General features: G+C 38.7%; 1 protein-coding gene across 1 annotated transcript in view; it reads left to right on the forward strand.

The window, feature by feature from the left end:
- RALYL (RALY RNA binding protein like) overlaps positions 1–21,249 on the forward strand; it is a 92,285-nt gene that overhangs the window by 64,409 nt on the left and 6,627 nt on the right. The window contains exons 2-3 of the mRNA XM_032222280.1: positions 9,873–9,948; positions 13,145–13,177. Of these exons, the coding sequence (XP_032078171.1) occupies positions 9,873–9,948; positions 13,145–13,177 (109 nt within the window). The remainder of the gene's footprint in view (positions 1–9,872; positions 9,949–13,144; positions 13,178–21,249) is intronic.

Here is a 21,249-nt window from a genome sequence, read left to right on the forward strand (position 1 = left end):
GCGAGCAACGCAACGCTGGGCTGCTTGCCTTCCCCCCTCCTCCTCCTCCGCGAGCAACGCAACGCGGGGCTGCTTGCCTTCCCCCCTCCTCCTCCGCGAGCAACGCAACGCGGGGCTGCTTGCCTTCCACCCCTCCTCCTCCTCCGCCGCGTGCAACGCTGGGCTGCTTGCCTTCCCCCCCTCCTCCTCCTCCGCGAGCAACGCAACGCTGGGCTGCTTGCCTTCCCCCCCTCCTCCTCCTCCGCGAGCAACGCAACGCTGGGCTGCTTGCCTTCCCTCCTCCTCCGCGAGCAACGCAACGCGGGGCTGCTTGCCTTCCACCCCTCCTCCTCCTCCGCCGCGTGCAACGCTGGGCTGCTTGCCTTCCCCCCCTCCTCCTCCTCCGCGAGCAACGCAACGCTGGGCTGCTTGCCTTCCCCCTCCTCCTCCTCCGCGAGCAACGCAACACTGGGCTGCTTGCCTTCCCCCTCCTCCTCCTCCTCCGCGAGCAACGCAACGCTGGGCTGCTTGCCTTCCCCCCTCCTCCTCCTCCTCCGCGAGCAACGCAACGCGGGGCTGCTTGCCTTCCACCCCTCCTCCTCCTCCTCCGCGAGCAACGCCGGGCTGCTTCCCCCTCCTCAGCCGCGAGCGAGGGAGCACGCGGCGACCAGCAATGTCTCCTCCCCCCAGCGCCTCCCGATTCCCACGGTACCAAATTAATTAGACAATACAAAACATACTCACCACCAGTGAGTAAGCGCAGCAGCTGCAACCCCAACAAGAAAGAAAGACGAAATAAAATGGAGAACTCGCGCATGCGTCCTCAACTAAGGAGTCCAGCCAATCAGTGAGCTGGTTGGCCAGCTCACTGATTGGCTGGAGTCCAGCCAATCAAATTAGTGAGCGGCAGGCTGGGCTGGCTTAAATTTGTAGGTAGCATAGAACGAAACGATGAGCCAGCCCAGCAGCTGATGGGCGGGAGCTGCCAGCGCCAAAAAAAGCGTGCCTTTTTAAAAAGCGGGCGGGACGCGGGAATATGCATCAAAAGGCGGGGGTGTCCCGCCAAAAGCGGGACGTCTGGTCACCTTACCTTTCTGTAATATTCTTAATCAACTGAGATCGCGAACTATCATCAGGCAGCACATGTATTCATTGTGGCAGTCTAGTCTGTTTATGTCCACTTGTCTCTTTTCCCTGTCCTTATGATTTTTCTTGAATTCAAGTAACTGAACTAGTCAATTTTCTCTTCCACAATTCATTTGAAATTTGGGTGTGGCCACTTTGAAAAATCCAAGTTTTTTCTTTGGAAGAGCAATGGATTACAGCTACATGCCGGTTATTTTGTGCTCAATCAATTTCTAATTTTGTAAGTTGGTTTGCAAGTAGGATGTAGGATAAAATTTTCCTATACTTTCCTAGTCTTTAAGATTAAACTGGACCAGATGCTTCCCATTACTTGCACATTCTATGAAATGGTCTTCTGCATTTATTGTTTTGAATAGTATAGTTTCATTAAAGTGCTCGTTTGTTTATCATCACTTTAATAATAAATAAATAATAAAGAATGGATTGCCAAGCCTTTTTTTTTTGCCTAAAACATTAAAATCTTATGATTTTTTTCCTCCTAGGCATTAAGAACATTCTGCCAATTTTCTTTAAATGTCACGATTTGTGTTTTGCCAAAGGTAAATGATGCAGCTGATCTCCTTTGTTAATTTGCTTGCATAGTGCTATTCCATGAAGGACTGGGGAGTTGCTTATTTTCATGTAAAACAGTTTACCTTTGGGAAATTATTTGCTTCACTTTCAAGACATTGTATGGCATGGTACTGTTATAAGTATATGTTATCCTTATCTCACTACAGTCATCCATGTAAACCCTTTTGGTGTGGTTTTTACTCCAGAGCAGTTTTACCCAACCTGACTAAGTTCCTGATAGATGAATTTTGGTTCCCAGAATTCCTCAATCAGCATGGTCATTTCTGCTAATTTTAAGAGTTGCCCAGGTTTAGAAGAATTTCTCTAGACAGCTGTGCAAAGAAACTGGTAATAAAGCTTCTGTCCTGAAACTCAGCCAAGGCTAGGCTGATAAACATTCTTAAATTTTCCAAGGACATTAGAATTTATGTTGTAGATTGGAATTTCTTTGTCAGTTGGGGGATTCGAAAGAGTTAAAAAGGGAAGTGAAAGAGTAAGATGGCAATTAGTCAACAGAAGAGCAGAAATCAAAATTCTCTTTTCTTTATTCAGTTCTTTTCTTATTTCCTACATTTTTATCTTCATTTTTTTAACTTTTACTATATTAGAAATGCAGTTCTACAATATTTTTAAAATGAACTTGTTAAAGATAACCTCGGATGCAATCCAGACAATGTGGAATACTTAACAGTAGATGCTGACATTATAAAGGTTGCTTGAATGCTAGACCCATTGAGTTTTAATACTATTGATTGCTTCTACTCTAATTTCTACTCTGCCAGATCAGCCCAACATATGTTGCCATTGCAGCTGAAAATTAGGGACTAACAAATCAATAAAAACAATCAGAAACCAAAGTGCACTATTGAAGTTAAAATGGAAAACTCAGCAATTAGAATCCAAAGTAGAAATTCTATAAATAAAAATATCCTAAATGGGTTTTTTAAATCCTTGACAATAGAACCAAAATTGTAATGCAGTTTTCCAAAATGAAAGAGTTGGCTGTTGACATTTTACATGTATTTTGTGTTTCTGGTGGTCATTTTTCTTGAAGAAAAGGTAACAGGTAGTAAGAGATAAGCAGTATAGCCAGCTATGGTTAGATTTTAAGGAAGGAGGTAGAAACTGTCATTTAACACGTCCTGCAGTTATTCCCCAATTCCCTACCCTGTTTCCCACTCCACATAAAAGACAACTCTAATTTTATGCAAATTTGAATTCAACACTTTCAGGTTTCACATATATGCGAGAGAACCCCTGACTATTGGAAAGGGCTAAAATTTTCAAAAATATTTACAAGAGATCAGAAATACCAAAATCTGTGATTGTGCTTTATGTATTACATTAATTATAATTGTTATTTTTTCCAGAATAACATTTTAAAATTATTTCAAGAAACATTTTAACCATCCAAAAGTAGACAACTATGAAAGCACTCAGTCATTAGGAATAAGAGTTTAAGTATCAACTTTTTACTTATAAAAATGGTAATTACTAGACATTTTTATAGCAGTAACCCATATCTTACTATATCTCAAGAGTTATGGTGTATAAAGCAGCTATACAGATCTTCATTTTGCTTCCACTCTGTGAGTCAGGATGCACTGAGAGTGAGTAATTTAGTCAAGTGTTTATTTTCCCTGGGTGAAGATGAATTTGATTCAACATCTTAACCACTACATTACATTGTGGGTTTTTCAAGACTATTGATACTCAGTTAGCTTTTTAGGAATTAAAGTTCAACACATTTGTAGGGTTATCAATACAAAGTTCATTTGAACTCTCATTGTCATGTTCCATTGTGTCTTATGTACATTTTTCATAGATAAATAGAACGTAGATTCCAATGAAATCAATAGCTTCGTAAATTGGAAAGAGTAAGAAAACCAAAAATAATTGCATAATTCTTGGATTAAAAAATATAGTGTGTAAAGAAGTTATTTAGGTTCAAATCACTGCTTCTACAGGAATTAATTAGATCTATATATTGATCAGTATATTCATTTCAGAAACTGAATCATAATTTGAATGGAGGCCCCCTTCTTGTATAGCCCCATTCTCTCTTCTGAAAAATAGATGCTGGGCCAGACTTCATCTGCTTTATTTCCAGGACCATGTGCTTTTTCTTGAAGCCGAGTTAATACAATAGGATAATTCGGATTACTGAATTAATCCAGTAGCTGAAATAACATAATTTCTCAAACAGAAATTGTTGCCTCCTTCAACAGAAGAAATTAAGTTGTATTTAGTTCATTGATAAATATTTCATGTAATCTGGTGAAAGCTATCCTGGCAGTAATCAGAGAAGAAACATCCTTAAATTTCAACTAAGTATGAATTATTGCAGCTGTATGCAAATAGATAGTGAAAGCTAAAATTTAAAGCACTTAAGATAATTGGCTTTTCCAAAACAATTGCCTTTAATAAACGGACACCTGTGTGGCTGAAAATGGCTAAGCTTTGAATCTAAATCACTAAGCGCTAAAGCTGTTCTTTGCAGTATGCTTTTAAATAATTTCCTATATCTGAATAACATTTCCCATGTAAGTGGCACCTGAAAAAGGAAGAGTTGTGGTTGCTAATTGATGGAAATAGAAAATGTACATGATTATTTTTAATACAGGATTAGTGCCAACTAAGTTTTGTTACAGAAACTATAGAATTGTTGGGATGCATTTGAACACTATCAAGCCATGGGATGTGCACCTATCAACTGGATTTTTCTCCAGGGAAGATATAAAGAGTTCTAAATCAAGAGTTTATTTGCGTTAGGCAGATTCCCTACTTCAGATTTTCTTCCTGTAGATAGAGGGGAGCAATGATGTTATGGAGAAAAAGGGACCAATTACAACATACAGAATATGTTCTCTGTCATAAATGGATAATAAAACATAATAACCATACGTTGAGTGGGGATCACACAGAAAACATTAGAAGTGCACAAACGTCTGTACTTTCTTCATTAGTGGTGCAACTCAGCAGCTTCTCAAGGCCCAGGTTTATTCAGTATTTAGAAATGGGCAAGGACAGTCTTGTGCCCAACTGATTTACTAGTTTCGTTTTTATTGTTTAAAAATAAGTTACAAATATGTTTATATAACATGGTATAACTGACAAAACATTGATTGTGTAATTCATAATAGCACGTAAATGATAAACTTTTGAATATGTAAACTTATTAAGCAAGGAAATTGTAACTCTAAAATAATAGAAACAATAACATATTTCAGAGATATATAAGATAACGTTAGCATTTGCAGAAAACAATAATTGGATTTAAATCCTGCCATGATTGTGGAGGGAGGACAATGGTCAAGTGCTACTCTTGACAATTTAGAATAAGAGTAAGACTACCCTAACTATAGATAAATGTAACTTTAGGATTAATAGTGCTGTATTCTTCAGACAATGCCCTAAAGACTTAGACTGACAGGATTGTAAATTACTTTGGGCAGAGATGTATCATTACAAGACTTGGGTAAGATTGCCTCCTTCACACATAAGCACTTTTTTGTGACTCTCCCATCCTGCCATATAAGCAGAACATTATCACAGAATATATCTGGGAGAACATAAGGCAGCCTCTCCACTAGATTTACTGCTTCGATTATATTTACAAAAAGAGAACTATCCATAAAGAAATGAGTAATGAGAATTACAACATGTATTTCAGAGAAAATCTTCATTCTTTTCCATTTCCATTTCCTTGCATAATATATTATTTTACCAGTTAAGCACAGATAATATGTAGTAACTAGGTTGAGGTGACACTGATGTTTGGCAAGGATGAACAGAACTTGGAGAGAATTTTGTGAGTATTACTATGAGTTGCTGTAGATCACTAAGACTTAGTCGCTTTTTAGTCACTTCTTAAAGGAACTATATTATACCCATCGTGTCTTTCTCTAATGGGGGAGAGCAGGCATGAACTTTCCATGTAAAAGGGTAATTCTGGTGATGAAAATAATATTCTTGAACTAAAGATATGCTCAATTAATTCCTGGGCCTCAGTGCCTCCTTTCCTTGAGCTGCTACTTTGCATCTGACTTTAAATGGTACATATTTAAGGTCTAATAAAAGCAAAATAGTTTTGTGGAACTTGATATCGTCCTGTCTGGTATATATGTTGAGTTTTGGGAAATGACTTTTCTTTAATATTTCAGTAGAGAATTCTCAGAAGCTAAATTTACAATTGAAAATATGGATCACAGTTTGAAATACTGGGATAATTTAGATGTATTTTGTTCAAACCTTTTCTTGGATGTTGCAATAAATGGTAAAAAGAGTTCAGGCCATCTGGTCTTCCAGTATTGCCAGCCATTTACTGTATGTTGAGACAGTAAAAAGAATTAAATACAATATATAAATTAATGGCTTACTACAATTCATAAAATGATTATTGGCTACTACAGGTTTATAACTGAATATATTGATAAACTTTTCTATTTTTTAAATTTTCAAATTGGAATCTGTTAGATCAAATTGTAATAACATCATTTCAATTTAAGCTCTTAAGATTCCAGTCGACAATTCAGGCAGTTCTGTTATATAGATATCAGAAATACTATGGAAGATAATCTGATATTTTTATTATCCCATATTTTTTTTAAGTATCTGCTTTGCTTAAAAATATGTACCCTATTTTCCCTAAAATAAGCCCTCCCCCCAGAATAAGCCCTCTCTGAAAATATTGCAACGAAGCAGCCATGACGTGATCATGCTCACTACTTCCTGCACCTCAAAAATAATAAGACCTCTCCAAAAATAAGGCCAAGTGCTTATTTCGGGGGTCAAAAGAAAATAAGACCCTCTCTTCTTTTGGGGGAAATACAGTACATCTTTAATTCAAGTCAAATTACATAGTGTAAAAATTGAAAGTAGAAGGTCCCAAGGGCAGGTAAGTTAGTTAGTTTTAGTTAAAGCTAGTTTCAGTATGGTGAGAATGTCCATATATGTTAAAAAGAATGTCCACAATGCCAGGCCATAACTTTATGTAAGATTGATGTTTTGTATGTGTGTTGCACCAAGTCATATCCATTCTCCAATTAAATGAGAAATTACTTGATGTCTGCATCATTTGTTTGATTTTGTTGTTGTTACTGGAATATATTTTAATGTTCTTTTTGATAGGCTTTGAAAGGAAATCTATAATCAGAGAAATAATACATAATTTTTTGGCCAAATAGTCCAATAGTATTCTTTTAAATAGAGAGAATAAAAATCCAGAAAAATCTCTGCAACAACAAAGCATTTAAAAACAGACAATTTGAAATATTTTGAGGGATAAAAGGATTAAGTATATTGTTTTATTTCATATCATGCTGAAACATATACTTGACGATGTAAACTGCAGAAGACTCACTTCTTAGAAAGAATTTAACACCACAGTGGTAGGCCAATACTTATGTTATTCCAAACTCAGGTATAGATAGCATTGTTAAAACTGGATAACAGGACACAGAACTGAATGGAGTCATCATTGTAAAAAAAAAAAAAAAAGTTGAGAGACCTTCAAGAAATCAACATGACTGAAGATATCTAAACTATGAGGTAATTGTTAAATTTTATTTAACTAATTCAGGAATAAAATCAAAGATATCATGAAATCTATTAACAGTTTGCCTCATATTGAGCCATCAAAAGTGAGTCCGGGGCAGGGGGAGGAGATAGAAGTTTTCATGTTTTCCGGAAGACCTGTGAATTCTGAGAAATCCTTAATGCCTAAGAATATAAAAATATAATCAAATATTTACTGAAGAGTAATGATGATATGAGGAAAATATAGAGATTAATGCTATGTCTAAAGTAGTTTTCCTTCCAATTTCATAAATATTGCATGTTTCCAACATATTATTGAGCCATAAGTTTGTATACTGGGAATAAGTGACCTTAAAACTGCCATATTAAAAATCTGCAGAAGTGCCCAATTATAACGAAAGGTCACTGGATGAAATTTCCATTGTAATTATGGAAAGACATCCATATAGATGTCTTGCACAGGTAAAAACATTCCGCTATCATTTCTTGTAATATGAAGAGAATTATTAGATTTTTTTATTTTTTAAAGACATAGCTTTAAAACCTTCACAGATATATCTGAGAAGGTTTGATCTTTTCTAATCTGTTAAAAATTCAGTGTATCATATTATATAGGTAATAAAATTTACCCTGCAAAAATTTCATTACTGTTTGGCTTTAGTCAAACAAATCCCCCACATAATTTTTAAAAAGCATATTTTGATGAGGCAAAATGTCTTTTAGAAGTCAAATGTTAGTTCTCTATTTAGAAATGATACCTAGTTTTTTCTTACGTCCAACTATTCAATCCACATATCAGAATATATGTGGAACATACATTATTAATTTATTCAACTTGTATGCCAACTCACAAATGACTTTGGGCAGTTTGCAGTCAAATTAAAAACTATATAAACAGGGCATATCAAAGACAAACAAAACAAATTTGCAACTGAGGATGTCAATCAGTAGACGATTACATGAAGCAATATTATATGTAGTGCAAATTAGGACATTGGTCTGATCTAACAGAAAAAGACTAAGCCTCTTATTTCAGGGATAACAATAACAAAGTAATTATATATATTAACAATAGAAATGTGAAGAATCAACACCAGATAAATTAGGGGTAGATAAATGAAAAATGAAGAAGTTCAGAAAGAGAAAATTCAAATGAAATGTTTCTTTTAGAACAGTGAATGCAAGAATAAATTTAAATATAGCAATCTTTTAATATACGCTAATGTTTTCTAGTGACTTGCAATGAGAATCAAAACTTTATAGTTCTTATACACAAAGAATAAATCTATATAGAAAGCTGAATAAAGACTCTGATTCATATGTTTGTCAGATGATATAAATGAAGTCTTCTAAGGCCTAGAAACTGCAGAAAATGAGATTGAAAAGATGTTATCCATTATTGAATTAAGATGCTATCTACCTATTCCTGACCTTACCTGATCTAAACCATGCTGATTTAAATCTGCTACTTAAATCTTTTCCAAGTTGCTGCTGCTGCATAGGAATGTGACATTCATACTAGCCAAGGAAATAATTGTTTTGTTCGTCTAGCAATACCTTTGTTTCTTTCTTCATATCACCAGCCAGTGAAGAAACACCCACTAATCTGGTACTTCTGCATGGATGAAAAATGTTTCTTAGAGTTCTTCAATATAAAATTCAATTTGTAAACATTAAAAAAAACTGATGTGAATTCAGTTAGTAAATATACACTCAACTAATTTAAACTCTTCACATGTTATTGTATATAGATATTATAACTTATTAACTAGACTCATGTTAAATCATATACTGTCCCAAGTTCTAAAGGAATCTGAGAATGCAACCTGAAACTCAACAAATTAGCTCAAAAAGAATTTTCTAATATATGTTTGTTTGTTTTTGTGCTGTCCACCTCATTATTCAAAGTGACATGGAAAGAAATTAAGCACCATCTCCATCTCTTTATTTGTTTTATTTTTCCCCTTTAAAAAAAAATATTGTAGAAATTTACGGCTAGAATAATATCAGAGAAATATATATTATAGTCTTCCTTTTGTTAATTTTGGGAACTTCTTTAAAAGTTCCTGCTTGTAAGAAAATGATTGCGGGTGATTTATTATGCTGTGATGTTTTATAAGCAAGTGGACACTGCATATTCTCCCTTCTCTTTCTCCCTATTTGAGGATAATATTTTCTCGTTGCCAAAATATTTGTCTGAACAGAACTATTAAAAAGAAGCAAGATAATCACACAATTATTATGGACAGGTACAATTTTATCATAAAAAGTTTATATCATTGTTTATAAAGTGAAAAATAGAGAACCTTATCTAAACATCCTCTGAATGTTTTATCAACATTCTAGGGGTGAATTTTGTGCGTAGTTTGGGGAAAGGTAACAATGTTAACAGTCAGATGAAATATCTATAGCACCACTTTCTCCTGGAAACCCCAAAACATGTTCTGTTTTTTTAGGCCTGAAGTACTAAATCTTAAGATCTGGTCTATGCATAAATCAGAATATAGAGTGTGAGAGACTGAAGCAATAATCTGCAGCCAAAGAGCCAACTTGTTCCTATAATACTCTCTGCAATGTTATACATTATTACATATGATCTCCCTGTCTCTCTTTCAATGTTTCATTTTAATTCAATTGTGCAACATGCTTATTTTCAGACATTAACATGGCAGGGGAGCCAAAACCATACAGACCTAAGCTGGGAACTAAGCGACCACTTTCTGCTCTCTACAGGTAAGCTCCCCATTTAATTAAAGAACCTGTGAAGTGTTTTTGAAGGTTTTGGTGAATTTTTCTTGGTAAAATATTAACCCTTGCTTGAATATTTGATTGTTCGGCTGCCCCTTGGCAGAGAACTCTTGCTGGAAACAAATGGTGCCAACACTTAGTATTCATTTTTTTTTTTTAATTTGCAGCTTGGTTTCTATCCAAAACCTCTCTTGCCATGTTTCTTTCAGCCTTTATCAGGACTTCTCCACCTAAATAGTACATACAGGGATACCCCCTGGCACCATTCCCTTAGCTCCGTATTAAGAAATAAGATTGACAATTCTGTAAACTAACTAAAGTTTAATTTGTGAAACATATCTTTACTGCTTGAAACCAGCCAAACTTTAATAATAGCAATAGCATTTAGACTTTCATAATGCTTTACAGCCCTCTCTAAGCAATTTATAAAGTTGGCAAATTTTTCCCAAAATCTGGGTCCTCGTTTTACTGACCTCAGAAGAATGTAAGGCTGAGTAAAATCTTGAGGTTCTAAGTCAGGTTCTAAGTCCTGGCAATGGGCAATACTGCATTCTAACCACTGCACACCATGAATCTCATCTAAAACTTCAACTTCTTGTCACCTGAGTGAAATCTCTATGTGTGATAGATTTATCAGAGTTACAGCCACACATAGATATTTGAGGCAATGCAATTTCAGTTAATTACTCAACACTCCAAACATTTTATGAGATGTTCCACATTTTATGAGATGCTCTACATCTTATTCTACATAAGTTTGAACTTCCTGAGAGGAAACTATTATCTATTTTACCCTACTCATGAGTAGGAGTGCCTCAGACATAACTAGGCAAGAAATAGTGACCAACTGTCAGTAGCTCCTTTTTTCACCTTCTAGACCTGTCTTGCGCTTTTCATTTTAGAAGAAAGAATATTTGAGAGCTCATGTGAATTATTGTATTTCTAGACAACTGCTTTTAGTACAGATAATATTGCTTAAAGCTCCGAGGGTTACTGAATCTCAGAAACAATTTATTTCAATGCAATTTTACATTTAAAAAAGTTCCACAGTTTAGAACAATATACAAAAAAGACCTCTGCTGACCAATGGGCCTTTGTGGTCATGGATATTTCAAAAGAGTTTTCCTGGCAGCTATTCCATTCTATTAAACTTTCAGGAATGCATCTGTTAGCTTATAACACAATAAACATCCTATCCGATCATTTCATTAACTCTCACATGATTTAGTATTCTAAGTAGCCCCACTCATCTTTTGCAAAAAAATAATCATGAAGGTGCTTGAGCAGTTGCTCACCAAGTCACCCCAGACACATTGAACATCTGGATCCATTTCCATCTGATTTACAGATTGGATTTGGCAGTGATAATTTAGGCAAACTAATTCATCCAGTGGAGGAAAAAAATAAAATAAGGTGTTTGTATAATTCTCTTGATATTTTTTTTTCAATATAGTCTTTTCATGTACCCTAAATAACTATAGGAATGCTGGTCAGTATAATTATGCTTATGGTTATAATTATTACTGAAATGTCTATTAAATCAGTTGTTATTGTTCCAAACTGAAAGTATAGCAGATAATTTCTTGATAAAGATGATCCGTTACATAGATAAAGGAGAGGACAACAAAACATGGAAAGAGACTGATGGTTAAATTCCAGTTCACCCAGTTTCTGACCAATTCTGCTGTGCTTCATCCTGAGATGCTGCTAGAGCCCTCCAAGATCATGTCTGAAGATGGTTAATTGAAAAAGTCATAGGTCAGATCTGAATAGAGCCAAGCTAAAAGAGCAAATAAATATGTTTCTCTCCTCCAGAAAAGGAGATGCAAATGTGTTTTGAGGCCAGAAGCAATTATAGATCAGGTTCCAAAAGAAACAGCAAAAGAAATTTGAAGCAGGCTCTATCTATTAATGGTTTAGTGCAGTTTCTCAATCTAATTTTAATGCTTATTGGGGAATTCTGGGAGTTGAAGTCCACAAAGCTAAAAGTTGCTGAAGTTGAGAAACACTGGTCTACATTCATGGGTAACAATTGCATGAAAATTATGTAATTCATGATGAATTCTTAGAAAGTCGAGTTTCTGAATTACCATGAATGCTACATGCACAAATATCATCCATCCTTAGTGGTAGTCTTTCATATACCAATCTGACTTCAACATTTTTATTTTAACTTCATAGCCCCAAGTTACTAATTTAAAGATCAATTTAAATGAAAGGCCAATTGATAATTGTGTTCCTCTCTTGCCTAAGATTTTTTTTAAATAATTTACTGTATTGCCACAAATCTCTTGAAACCATTTACACTCAAAGAGGGTCAAACTGAGGGCAGCCGTATTTTGAGCAAATTGAATCTCAGTTTGTAAGAATGGATTTCAAACTGTTTTTTTAATTATAGTTTTTCATCCACAGGCCATCGCACATAAAACATATCCTCTTTTTTCCTCAGAGAAACACATATCTAGTTGCATTTATTAGCAACCTAGTGAAATCTTATAATTTATATTCATTACATAACTCTAAAAGTGTGGGTTTCATTATCTGCTAGAAAAGCTATTTTTCTCCCCAAAAGTTCAAGATCTCTCTAACCTCTTTGACCCTCACAATAACCCAGAGATAAATTATAATATAAGACTGTGTCCTTCAAAATTAATGACAGGATCCTGCATTTTCTTGGTCATAGGAAACAAGTCAACAGAAAAGGTTATTTGCACCTCTGCTAGCAAGAAGATAGGGCTCAAATTCATTCTGTGGAAGAAAGCGGTATCCTTCAGGGAAGGGGGGAGGGAGGGAGGAACGAACGAACGAAGAACTTCACAAATTGCAGCTGAGATGGCACCATGGATAAGCCAGGGCTAGCTGAATGTATTTGAGAAGAACTATCTGCTGATTCAATAAACTGATCTGGGAAATGACAGATCTAGTAATGGTAATGGTTTATCTCTTGTAAGGGAACCAGACATAAGCTGCTGTTTTCAAAATCATGGTTCTGAAATCAGGAAAGGCACTCACACACTCCAGAATGTTAAGATGGATTGTTGGGATACTGGGCTCTTGTGAGACCTTGAATTCTGCATAATATAAGGTCTTTATCTTGTGTAGCTACAGCATGCAGTGTAAACCTTATGCCATGCATAATTTTTTCAACAAATTTAACTATTTTTGTTATTTTATTTAACAGACTTGAATCAAAAGAACCTTTCCTTTCTGTTGGGTGAGTAAGAACATTGGTTTAATTTTAGAAAAAAATAACTGCATAATTATATCTTTTAGTAGCTTTCAGCTATTCAAAGGGAATAGTAGTAGTATTTTATTTACTTTTGGAGATTTTCAGTAATTAATAGAAAAATTTAGAGTATTTGGGACAGAATATATTTTTCAGAAGTCTTCAGTCCTTGACTTATGACCATATGTTTAATAACCCATAAAACACACAGCCATTGTAAAGCCCTCTCCACAGTCACACATCCGCATTATGGATGCTTGGCAATTAGCTTGCATTTACGACTCGTTGCAGCATTCTATGGTTATGTGACAGAAAATTGCAATTGTTGCCATTTAAGTGCCGATTCACTTAATCACCACCATAACAACAGTCATAAAATTGGGTCCAGTTAAGTGCTTTGACTTGTAATTACCATGATTTATGATAAAAAAAATTCTAGTCCCAATTGGAGTCGTATGTCAAGGATTACCTGTATATATAATCAGTACAATATCATTTCCAATTGCTTTCTTGTCTAAAGAATAGTCTTATCAAAGAATCAACAGAGATCCTAAATATTTATCAATATTGTTATCACAACCTAAATAACATAAATACCAGAGGTCTATGGAGATCCTTAGTCATGCTTGTTCCAAAAGTGCTTTTTAAAGAGGCAACTGGACATTCTGGTTTTTCTTTGAAGATGTTTCATTTCTCATCCAAGAAGCTTCTTTAGTTCTGACTGGATGGTGGTGAATGGAAGAATGCATATTCTGTGCACACAGCTGGGCATTTGCATTCTTTTGGAGAGTCATTAAATTTTATCTATGTCATCAGGGTCACCTGAATAGGGCAAATGGGTGTGGAGTCTTCTTGGAATTGTTGACGGGACTGTGTTGTAGACTGAAGATAGATGATTTCCTCTACTTATGATAATTGGGACTGGAACTTCCATCTCTAAGCAGTTGTTAAGTGAGTCATCATGTGACTGCACCAGAGTTTGCTACCTTTGCTATGGTTGTTAAGTGAATCTGGCCACTCCCATTAACTTTGTTTATGAGAAGCTGGCTGGGAAGGTCACAAAAGGCAATCATATGATCCAAGATACTGCATCCATCATAAATAAATGCTGGTTGTCAAGCATCAGGAGAGGGTGGATTATTACGTTGGACTACTACGAACTTAATACTATCTTGAACCTGCGCAACCCTATCATTTTCTAATTTTAATTGGTATGTTGAGTGCATGGGATTGTCTGGTTGTATGAATGATCTCACTTTTATTTTTATTTAGCTGTATTTGTGTTTTAATTCTATTAGTGAGGACTGCTTGTGTGAGAGTTTGAGTATGAATGATTCGGAGGACCTGGCGGGTTATATGGGGGCCATTGGGGTGGTTGGGGGGGCCATATCCACGGGAGAGGGTCGGAGCATTGCGGTCATAACAGGGAGAGGCAGATATGGCGGGGACTTTAGGGCAGGCCATCATTGGGGAAGGAGGGTTCGCTATATTACAGAGATCCCTCCTTCCGGCCCTAGGAGTCCCACTCCAAGGTCAGATGGCGCGAGTGATCAGGACCCTGGTCTCAGGCTGCTGTCGCTAAATGCCAGGTCTGTGGTTCATAAGGCCCCCCTCATCCGGGACTTGATAACCGATGAGGGCGCAGACCTGGCATGTATTACTGAAACATGGCTGGGCACGGAGGGAGGAGTCCCCCTCGTTGAGATGTGCCCAGCCGGATTTCAGGTGCTACACCAGCCGAGAGCCCAGGGAAGGGGTGGCGGTGTGGCTATTGTAGTCCGGGAGTCTTTAGTACCTCGTAGGATCCCTGCTCCGGAGCTTGTCGGGTGTGAGTCCCTGCTGGTGAAGCTGGACCTCAAGGGTCAAGTGGGTCTGCTGCTTACATACCTGCCTCCCAACTGCGTTGCAGCAGCCCTCCCCTCGCTCCTCGAGTCAGTAGCCGAGCTAGCAGTTGAGTTCCCTAGACTTATAGTTCTGGGGGACTTCAACTTGCCTTCGCTCGGTGAACGCTCTGACGGAGCGCAGGAGTTCATGGCTTCCATGACAGCCATGGGCTTGACCCAGGTAATTTGAGGCCCAACCCACTCAGCGGGTCACACGCTCGACCTCGTATTCCTCTCGGAGCAGTGGAGTTATGATCTTGGTCTGAGGGGTAATGAGATCATACCCCTGTCGTGGTCAGACCACTGCCTACTGAGGCTAGACTTCCGGAGGCCAAACCCCCACCGTAGGGAGGAGGAACCGACCAGGTGGTTCCGCCCCAAGCGACTGATGGACCCTGTTAGGTTCCAGACGGAGCTTGGGGTTATTCCAGATACTCTCGCCCACAGTTCGGTGGAGACCTTTGTCGCTGCCTGGCACTCGGCAGCTTCGGGGTCTCTAAACCGGATTGCGCCACTACGGCCCCTCCGGGTCAGCGGCCCCCGGAGGCCTCCTTGGTTTACCGAGGAGCTCCGGGAGATAAAGCGCCGGAGGAGACGCCTAGAGCACCTGTGGAGATCAGACAGGTCCGAATTGAACCGGGCACTTGTAACAGCATGCACCAAGGAGTATACTCGCGCTTTAAGATCGGCAAAAAGAACACACATTGCCTCCTTGGTAGCGTCCGCCGAGTCCCGCCCAGCCGCCCTGTTTAGGATAACCCGCTCCCTCCTAAATAGGAGGGAGACGGGGGACCCCTTACAGGGTAAGGCTGAGGAGTATGTTCAGTTCTTGGCGGACAAAGTTGCCCGGTTTCGAGCGGACCTGGACTCCACTCTTGCAGAGCCAGCTGAGACACAGGGGAAAGACTTGGCAAACCATCTCTGGGTTGAGTTTCAGGAAGTTGCCTCTGGGGATGTGGACAAGGCTATGCGAGCTGTGAGTACCTCCACTTGTGTACTGGACCCGTGTCCCTCCTGGCTGGTTGCCAACAGCAGTGAGGTGACACGAGGCTGGATCCAAGCGGTTGTTGTGGCATCTCTTCGGGAGGGGCACTTCCCCACCGAGCTTAAGGCAGCGGTGGTGAGACCCCTTCTGAAGAAACCGTCTTTGGATCCAGCTGTTCTTAATAACTACCGTCCAGTCTCCAACCTTCCCTATGTGGGGAAGGTTGTTGAGAAAGTGGTGGCCCTCCAGCTTCAGCGTACCTTGGAGGAAGCAAACTATCTTGACCCCTTCCAGTCCGGCTTCAGACCAGGTTACAGCACAGAAACCGCTTTGGTCGCATTGACCGATGATCTCTGGAGAGCTAGGGATGGAGGCTTTGCGTCCATCCTGGTTCTCCTTGACCTCTCAGCAGCTTTCGATACCATCGACCATGGTATCCTTCTGCGACGACTGCGGGAGGTGGGAGTGGGCGGCACTGTCTTGCAGTGGTTCTCCTCCTACCTCTCGGACAGGTCGCAGTCGGTGTTGGTGGGTGGGCAGAGATCGTCCCCGAGGCCCCTAACATATGGGGTGCCACAGGGGTCGGTCTTGTCCCCCCTCCTATTTAACATATACATGAAACCGCTGGGCGAGATCATCCGGAGGCACGGGATAAAGTATCACCAATATGCGGACGATACACAATTGTATCTGTCCGCCCCGTGCCAACTCAATGAAGCGGTGGACGTGATGAACCAGGGTCTGGAAGCTGTTAAAGACTGGATGAGAGCAAACAAACTGGTGCTCAACCCAGACAAGACCAAGTGGCTGTTGTGTTTTCCTCCCAATAATTTGACCACCGTACCATCAATCAGGCTGGGGGGACAAAACTTATACCCCTCAGATAGGGTCCGCAACTTGGGAGTCCTCCTGGATCCACAGCTGAGTTTTGATCACCATCTATCGGCTGTGACCAGGGGGGCATTTGCCCAGGTTCGCCTGGTGCGCCAGTTGCGGCCCTACCTGAATCGGGAGGCTCTCACGACAGTCACTCGAGCCCTTGTGATCTCTAAGCTGGAATACTGCAATGTGCTCTACATGGGGCTGCCCTTGAAGAGCACCCGGAGACTTCAGCTAGTACAGAACGCGGCCGCGCGAGTGATTGTGGGCGCACCTCGGTTCGCCCACATAACACCTATCCTCCGTGAGCTGCGCTGGCTGCCTGTAGATCTCCGGGTGCAATTCAAGGTCTTACTTACCACCCATAAAGCACTCCATGGTAGTGGATCTGACTATCTGAGAGACCGCCTCCTGCCAATAATCTCCCTGCGTCCCATCAGATCACATAGAGCGGGCCTCCTCCGTATTCCATCTGCCAGTCAGTGCCGACTGGCGACCACCCGGAGGAGAGCCTTCTCAGTTGCTGCTCCGACGCTATGGAACAATCTCCCCGTGGAGATTCGTACCCTGACCACAGTCCAGGCCTTCCGTACAGCCCTCAAGATCTGGCTAGCCCGTCAGGCCTGGGGATAAACTCTTCTGCCCCTCCCGAATGCTGAGTGAATGTTGTGTTTTAGTACTTTTTAGTTATTTCACTTTTTTTTTTTTTTTTGTATTTTGTCTTTCACTCCCCTTCCCTTACTATTGTAAGCCGCCCTGAGTCCCCTCAGGGAAAAGGGCGGCCTATAAATGCTAAATAAAATCTAAAAAAATTTAAAATCATCCAAATCACGTGTGAGGAGGCACTGCAACAGTTGTAAGTGCGAGAGCCAATCGTAAGTCAGTTTTTCAGTACACTTGTAACTTTGAACAGTCACTAAACAAATGATCTTAAATTGAGGCCTACCTGTAGTGGTTTTATATAAATAATCTATGGATATGGAGTATGGATCTTTGTGAACCTGCATTCTCATTGTTCTTTGGACAGAAGTCCTAAGGCATATAGCAACTCTTTTCTTGCAGATGATCCTCTGAACATTTCAAAGGCCACTTTTCAGTGAAAAAGCTGACCAAAACTCACTAAAAATAATCCTCCAATTTAGTTTTGTAAAAAGCAGATTGTCAAATCTGTTAATGGTATATAGGAAGTCTGTAATTACCAATAGAGTGGGTGGTTTTTAGGGTTTTCTTTTACACATGTATTTTAACTGCTTCTGATGTAGACCTCAAAATAACTATGTTAAGAATGAACAAACAACAGTCAGACAGATAAAAATATACTAACAGATGCATTGGAAAGATGTTAAATTGAAGTGAGCTAACATACAAGTTTAAAACATTTTCCACCACTTCCAATTTTACTCTTTCCGTACCTTAACAAGATAATTGTCATCAAATGGACACTTTAACTTTTGGAATAAAATGCTTCTAGAAGAATCTGCAATGTGATACCAGTTAATTTTGATTAGGTAAATCAGCCTTCTCCAAGTTGACATCTTTACCTTCTTGTGGGTAAAAAAATATATATTCTATTAAGGATTTGGTTATAAAGTGTACATAGTCAGGATGAGGCGAGTCCACTTTTGTGTATTTGAAAATCAGTGTTTCATTTTGAAGGGGCTTCAGCTTTATTTAATCCTATGCCACTAAGAATTCATTTTAGAGTAGCATTTTGTAATCAAGTGCTATGCAGATTGTAATGGATTTCAGCTCCCAAAGGCCATGCTAGCTAACTAAGATTTATGGCATTTGAAATCCAACACACCTAGAGCATACAACGTTGGAACGCTTGAACAAGAAAGAATATAACAAGTTTTCAGAAGAGAATCATGCCTCTGTCTTCCTTAAAAGACTCATCTAGTACTGCTATAAGAGATGCACTAAATTTCAGATTTTCAGACAGAGCTTAGATTCTGTTGTTTAGGAGTTACAGCGAATTTATTGTGAAATATCACGTCAGCTTCCCCACCTGAGTGTAGACATAGTATGATTTTTTTTTTATTATGTCAGCAGGAGGTATAATTAATTGTATTGGAAGAACTGTCCAATATATACCATTTGGAGAAACAGTAATATAATGTGAGGTTATAGTAATAATAATGCCATCAATATGAAATAATAATTATACTATGCCAGCTTAGTATCATTGGCATATTTCTTGACAAACAGCTGCTACTCTTAAGCACCCTTCATATACTTTTCTTATGAATATGTTCATTTACCTTTTATGTCATTAGATAGCACCCATCCATCTGAGCTGAGACTTAATTTTACAATTAAGGAAAATTGGGAATTCTAGGAACTACATCTCCCAAGTGATTAAATTTTACCAAGGAGCAAAAGCAATAGCAAAACGCAAATTGTTTTCAGGGGAAAAAAATCTTGCTTTCCTGTAACATGAAATTCTAAGATCTTAAGCCTCGAAGACCTCAGGGTTTCCATACTGGTGGCAAAGCCTTTCTGATATCTAGTAACCTCCCATCATGCCTATATTTCCCAGAAACCAAATCCTTAAGACCAATTAAGAGAAGCAAAGAGTGACAAACAAGCTGCCAAATTGTATACTTCGCCTCAAGAAGCCTAGGACATGCTGAAAATCCCATGGATGTTCCCACAATAGCACATTTTAGGCCTATAAAAAATGAAGACAGGAAAACCTCAAAGACCCAGAGGTCAAGATGATGGAAAACCTTTGTCTGAAATCTTTATGCTTTAGAAGAAGAAACTGATTTACTTGTTTGGTCTAGAACATGAGTCCCCTGTCTGGACTACTATCAGGCTGCGGCATGCAAACAAGCGAAGCCGCATCCTCAGGATACAGATTAACAGAGTTGGAAGGGACCTTATAGGTCATCTAGTCCAACCCCACCCCTGCTCAAGCAGGAGATCCTACACCATTTCTGACACATGGCAGTCCAATCTCTTCTTGAAAGTCTCAAGTAATAAAGCCCCCACAACTTCCGAACCTAAAGTACAACAGAAAAAAAATGGGATGCCAAGCACATAGTTTGTATACCGGGGATAAACAGCTTCATAAATTATTGTAGTCACTGTTGCACATTTCTATTTTCTTTTTCTCTCAATTGTAACGGCTCATGCTTTAGACATCCTTAGGCTTTACTGTGGCTTCAGATTCAAACATTCTAGTTATAATCTTGATGGGTTTCATTTGATGGCAGTCCATTTTCTCTGAATGCAGAATTTTCCTAAAACAGTTTTTTATGCCACAGTATGAGAATATTATATTTTCCCTGCTTGAAATAGAAATGTACAATTCTGCAAAATTCAGTCTGGGGTAATTGAGCAAAATAATACAGTGAGCAGTATATTGCACGATTGTAGATGAATTAATAATTTTCTGATCCTCATGGAATCCTTTATGTGAATGTTTAATTATGTACAATAACTAAATAGTGCAAAACAAATGAGACTTTAATTATGTATAGAAAGAATCATTATGTCTCACTTTATAATGTGTCAATTCATTACAACTACTATTTGCTTGTTGCAGATTAAGTGCTGTTGCTGTTTATCATTGGCAGAAAAAACAATCAAGATTCGTGTGACTTTTAACAAATTCCAATACACACACACACACACACACACACACACACACACACAGACTTATATAGAACTGTATCCAATTAATTGTTGTCCCTAAGATAACATTTTTCATTAGGATGATTTGTTCATCTCTTTATAGTCCTTTTACATGCAGATTAGGAAATTGGGGACTATCCAGATTGAGAAGGGACTGGAAATGATACAGGGAAAGACAGAAAATAAAAGTTGTACTATATAAAAGGAAGACTGATAGCACAGTATTGGAATTCATTTGTTGCATTTCTCCTTTCCTCCATTGCAGCTCCATGCCAACTGTCTTCTCCCCAACCTAAAGTTATGAGGTTAGAAATCCACCAACATACTGAGATGGGAGTTACCACTTGGCCCAGTTCAAAGTTGAAAAGCTCAGGAAAGGAGCTACCTAAGTAACAGGAAGTTGCTACACCAGCAAAATCTCTAACTTGCTTATATCTCCCAACTCCACTATCTGTTTTTTACAGCTAAGAAAAATAATTCAAAAGAGTTCAGTAAAATATAAATAGGATCTGCTAAATTATAGAGCTAAAGGCAGTTTTGTGTATTTATTGATAATGGAGAGAAACCTGTCATCCTAGTGCAACAAAAGAAGTTTGGGCCATGCACTGGTCAACATGTCAGGACTAGTTAACATTTGGATGGAAATCCAAGAGTATAGGTTAGACTAGGAAGAC

The sequence above is a fragment of the Thamnophis elegans genome, chromosome 8 (genome assembly GCF_009769535.1).
Source record: "Thamnophis elegans isolate rThaEle1 chromosome 8, rThaEle1.pri, whole genome shotgun sequence".
NCBI classification, from domain to species: Eukaryota; Metazoa; Chordata; class Lepidosauria; order Squamata; family Colubridae; genus Thamnophis; species Thamnophis elegans.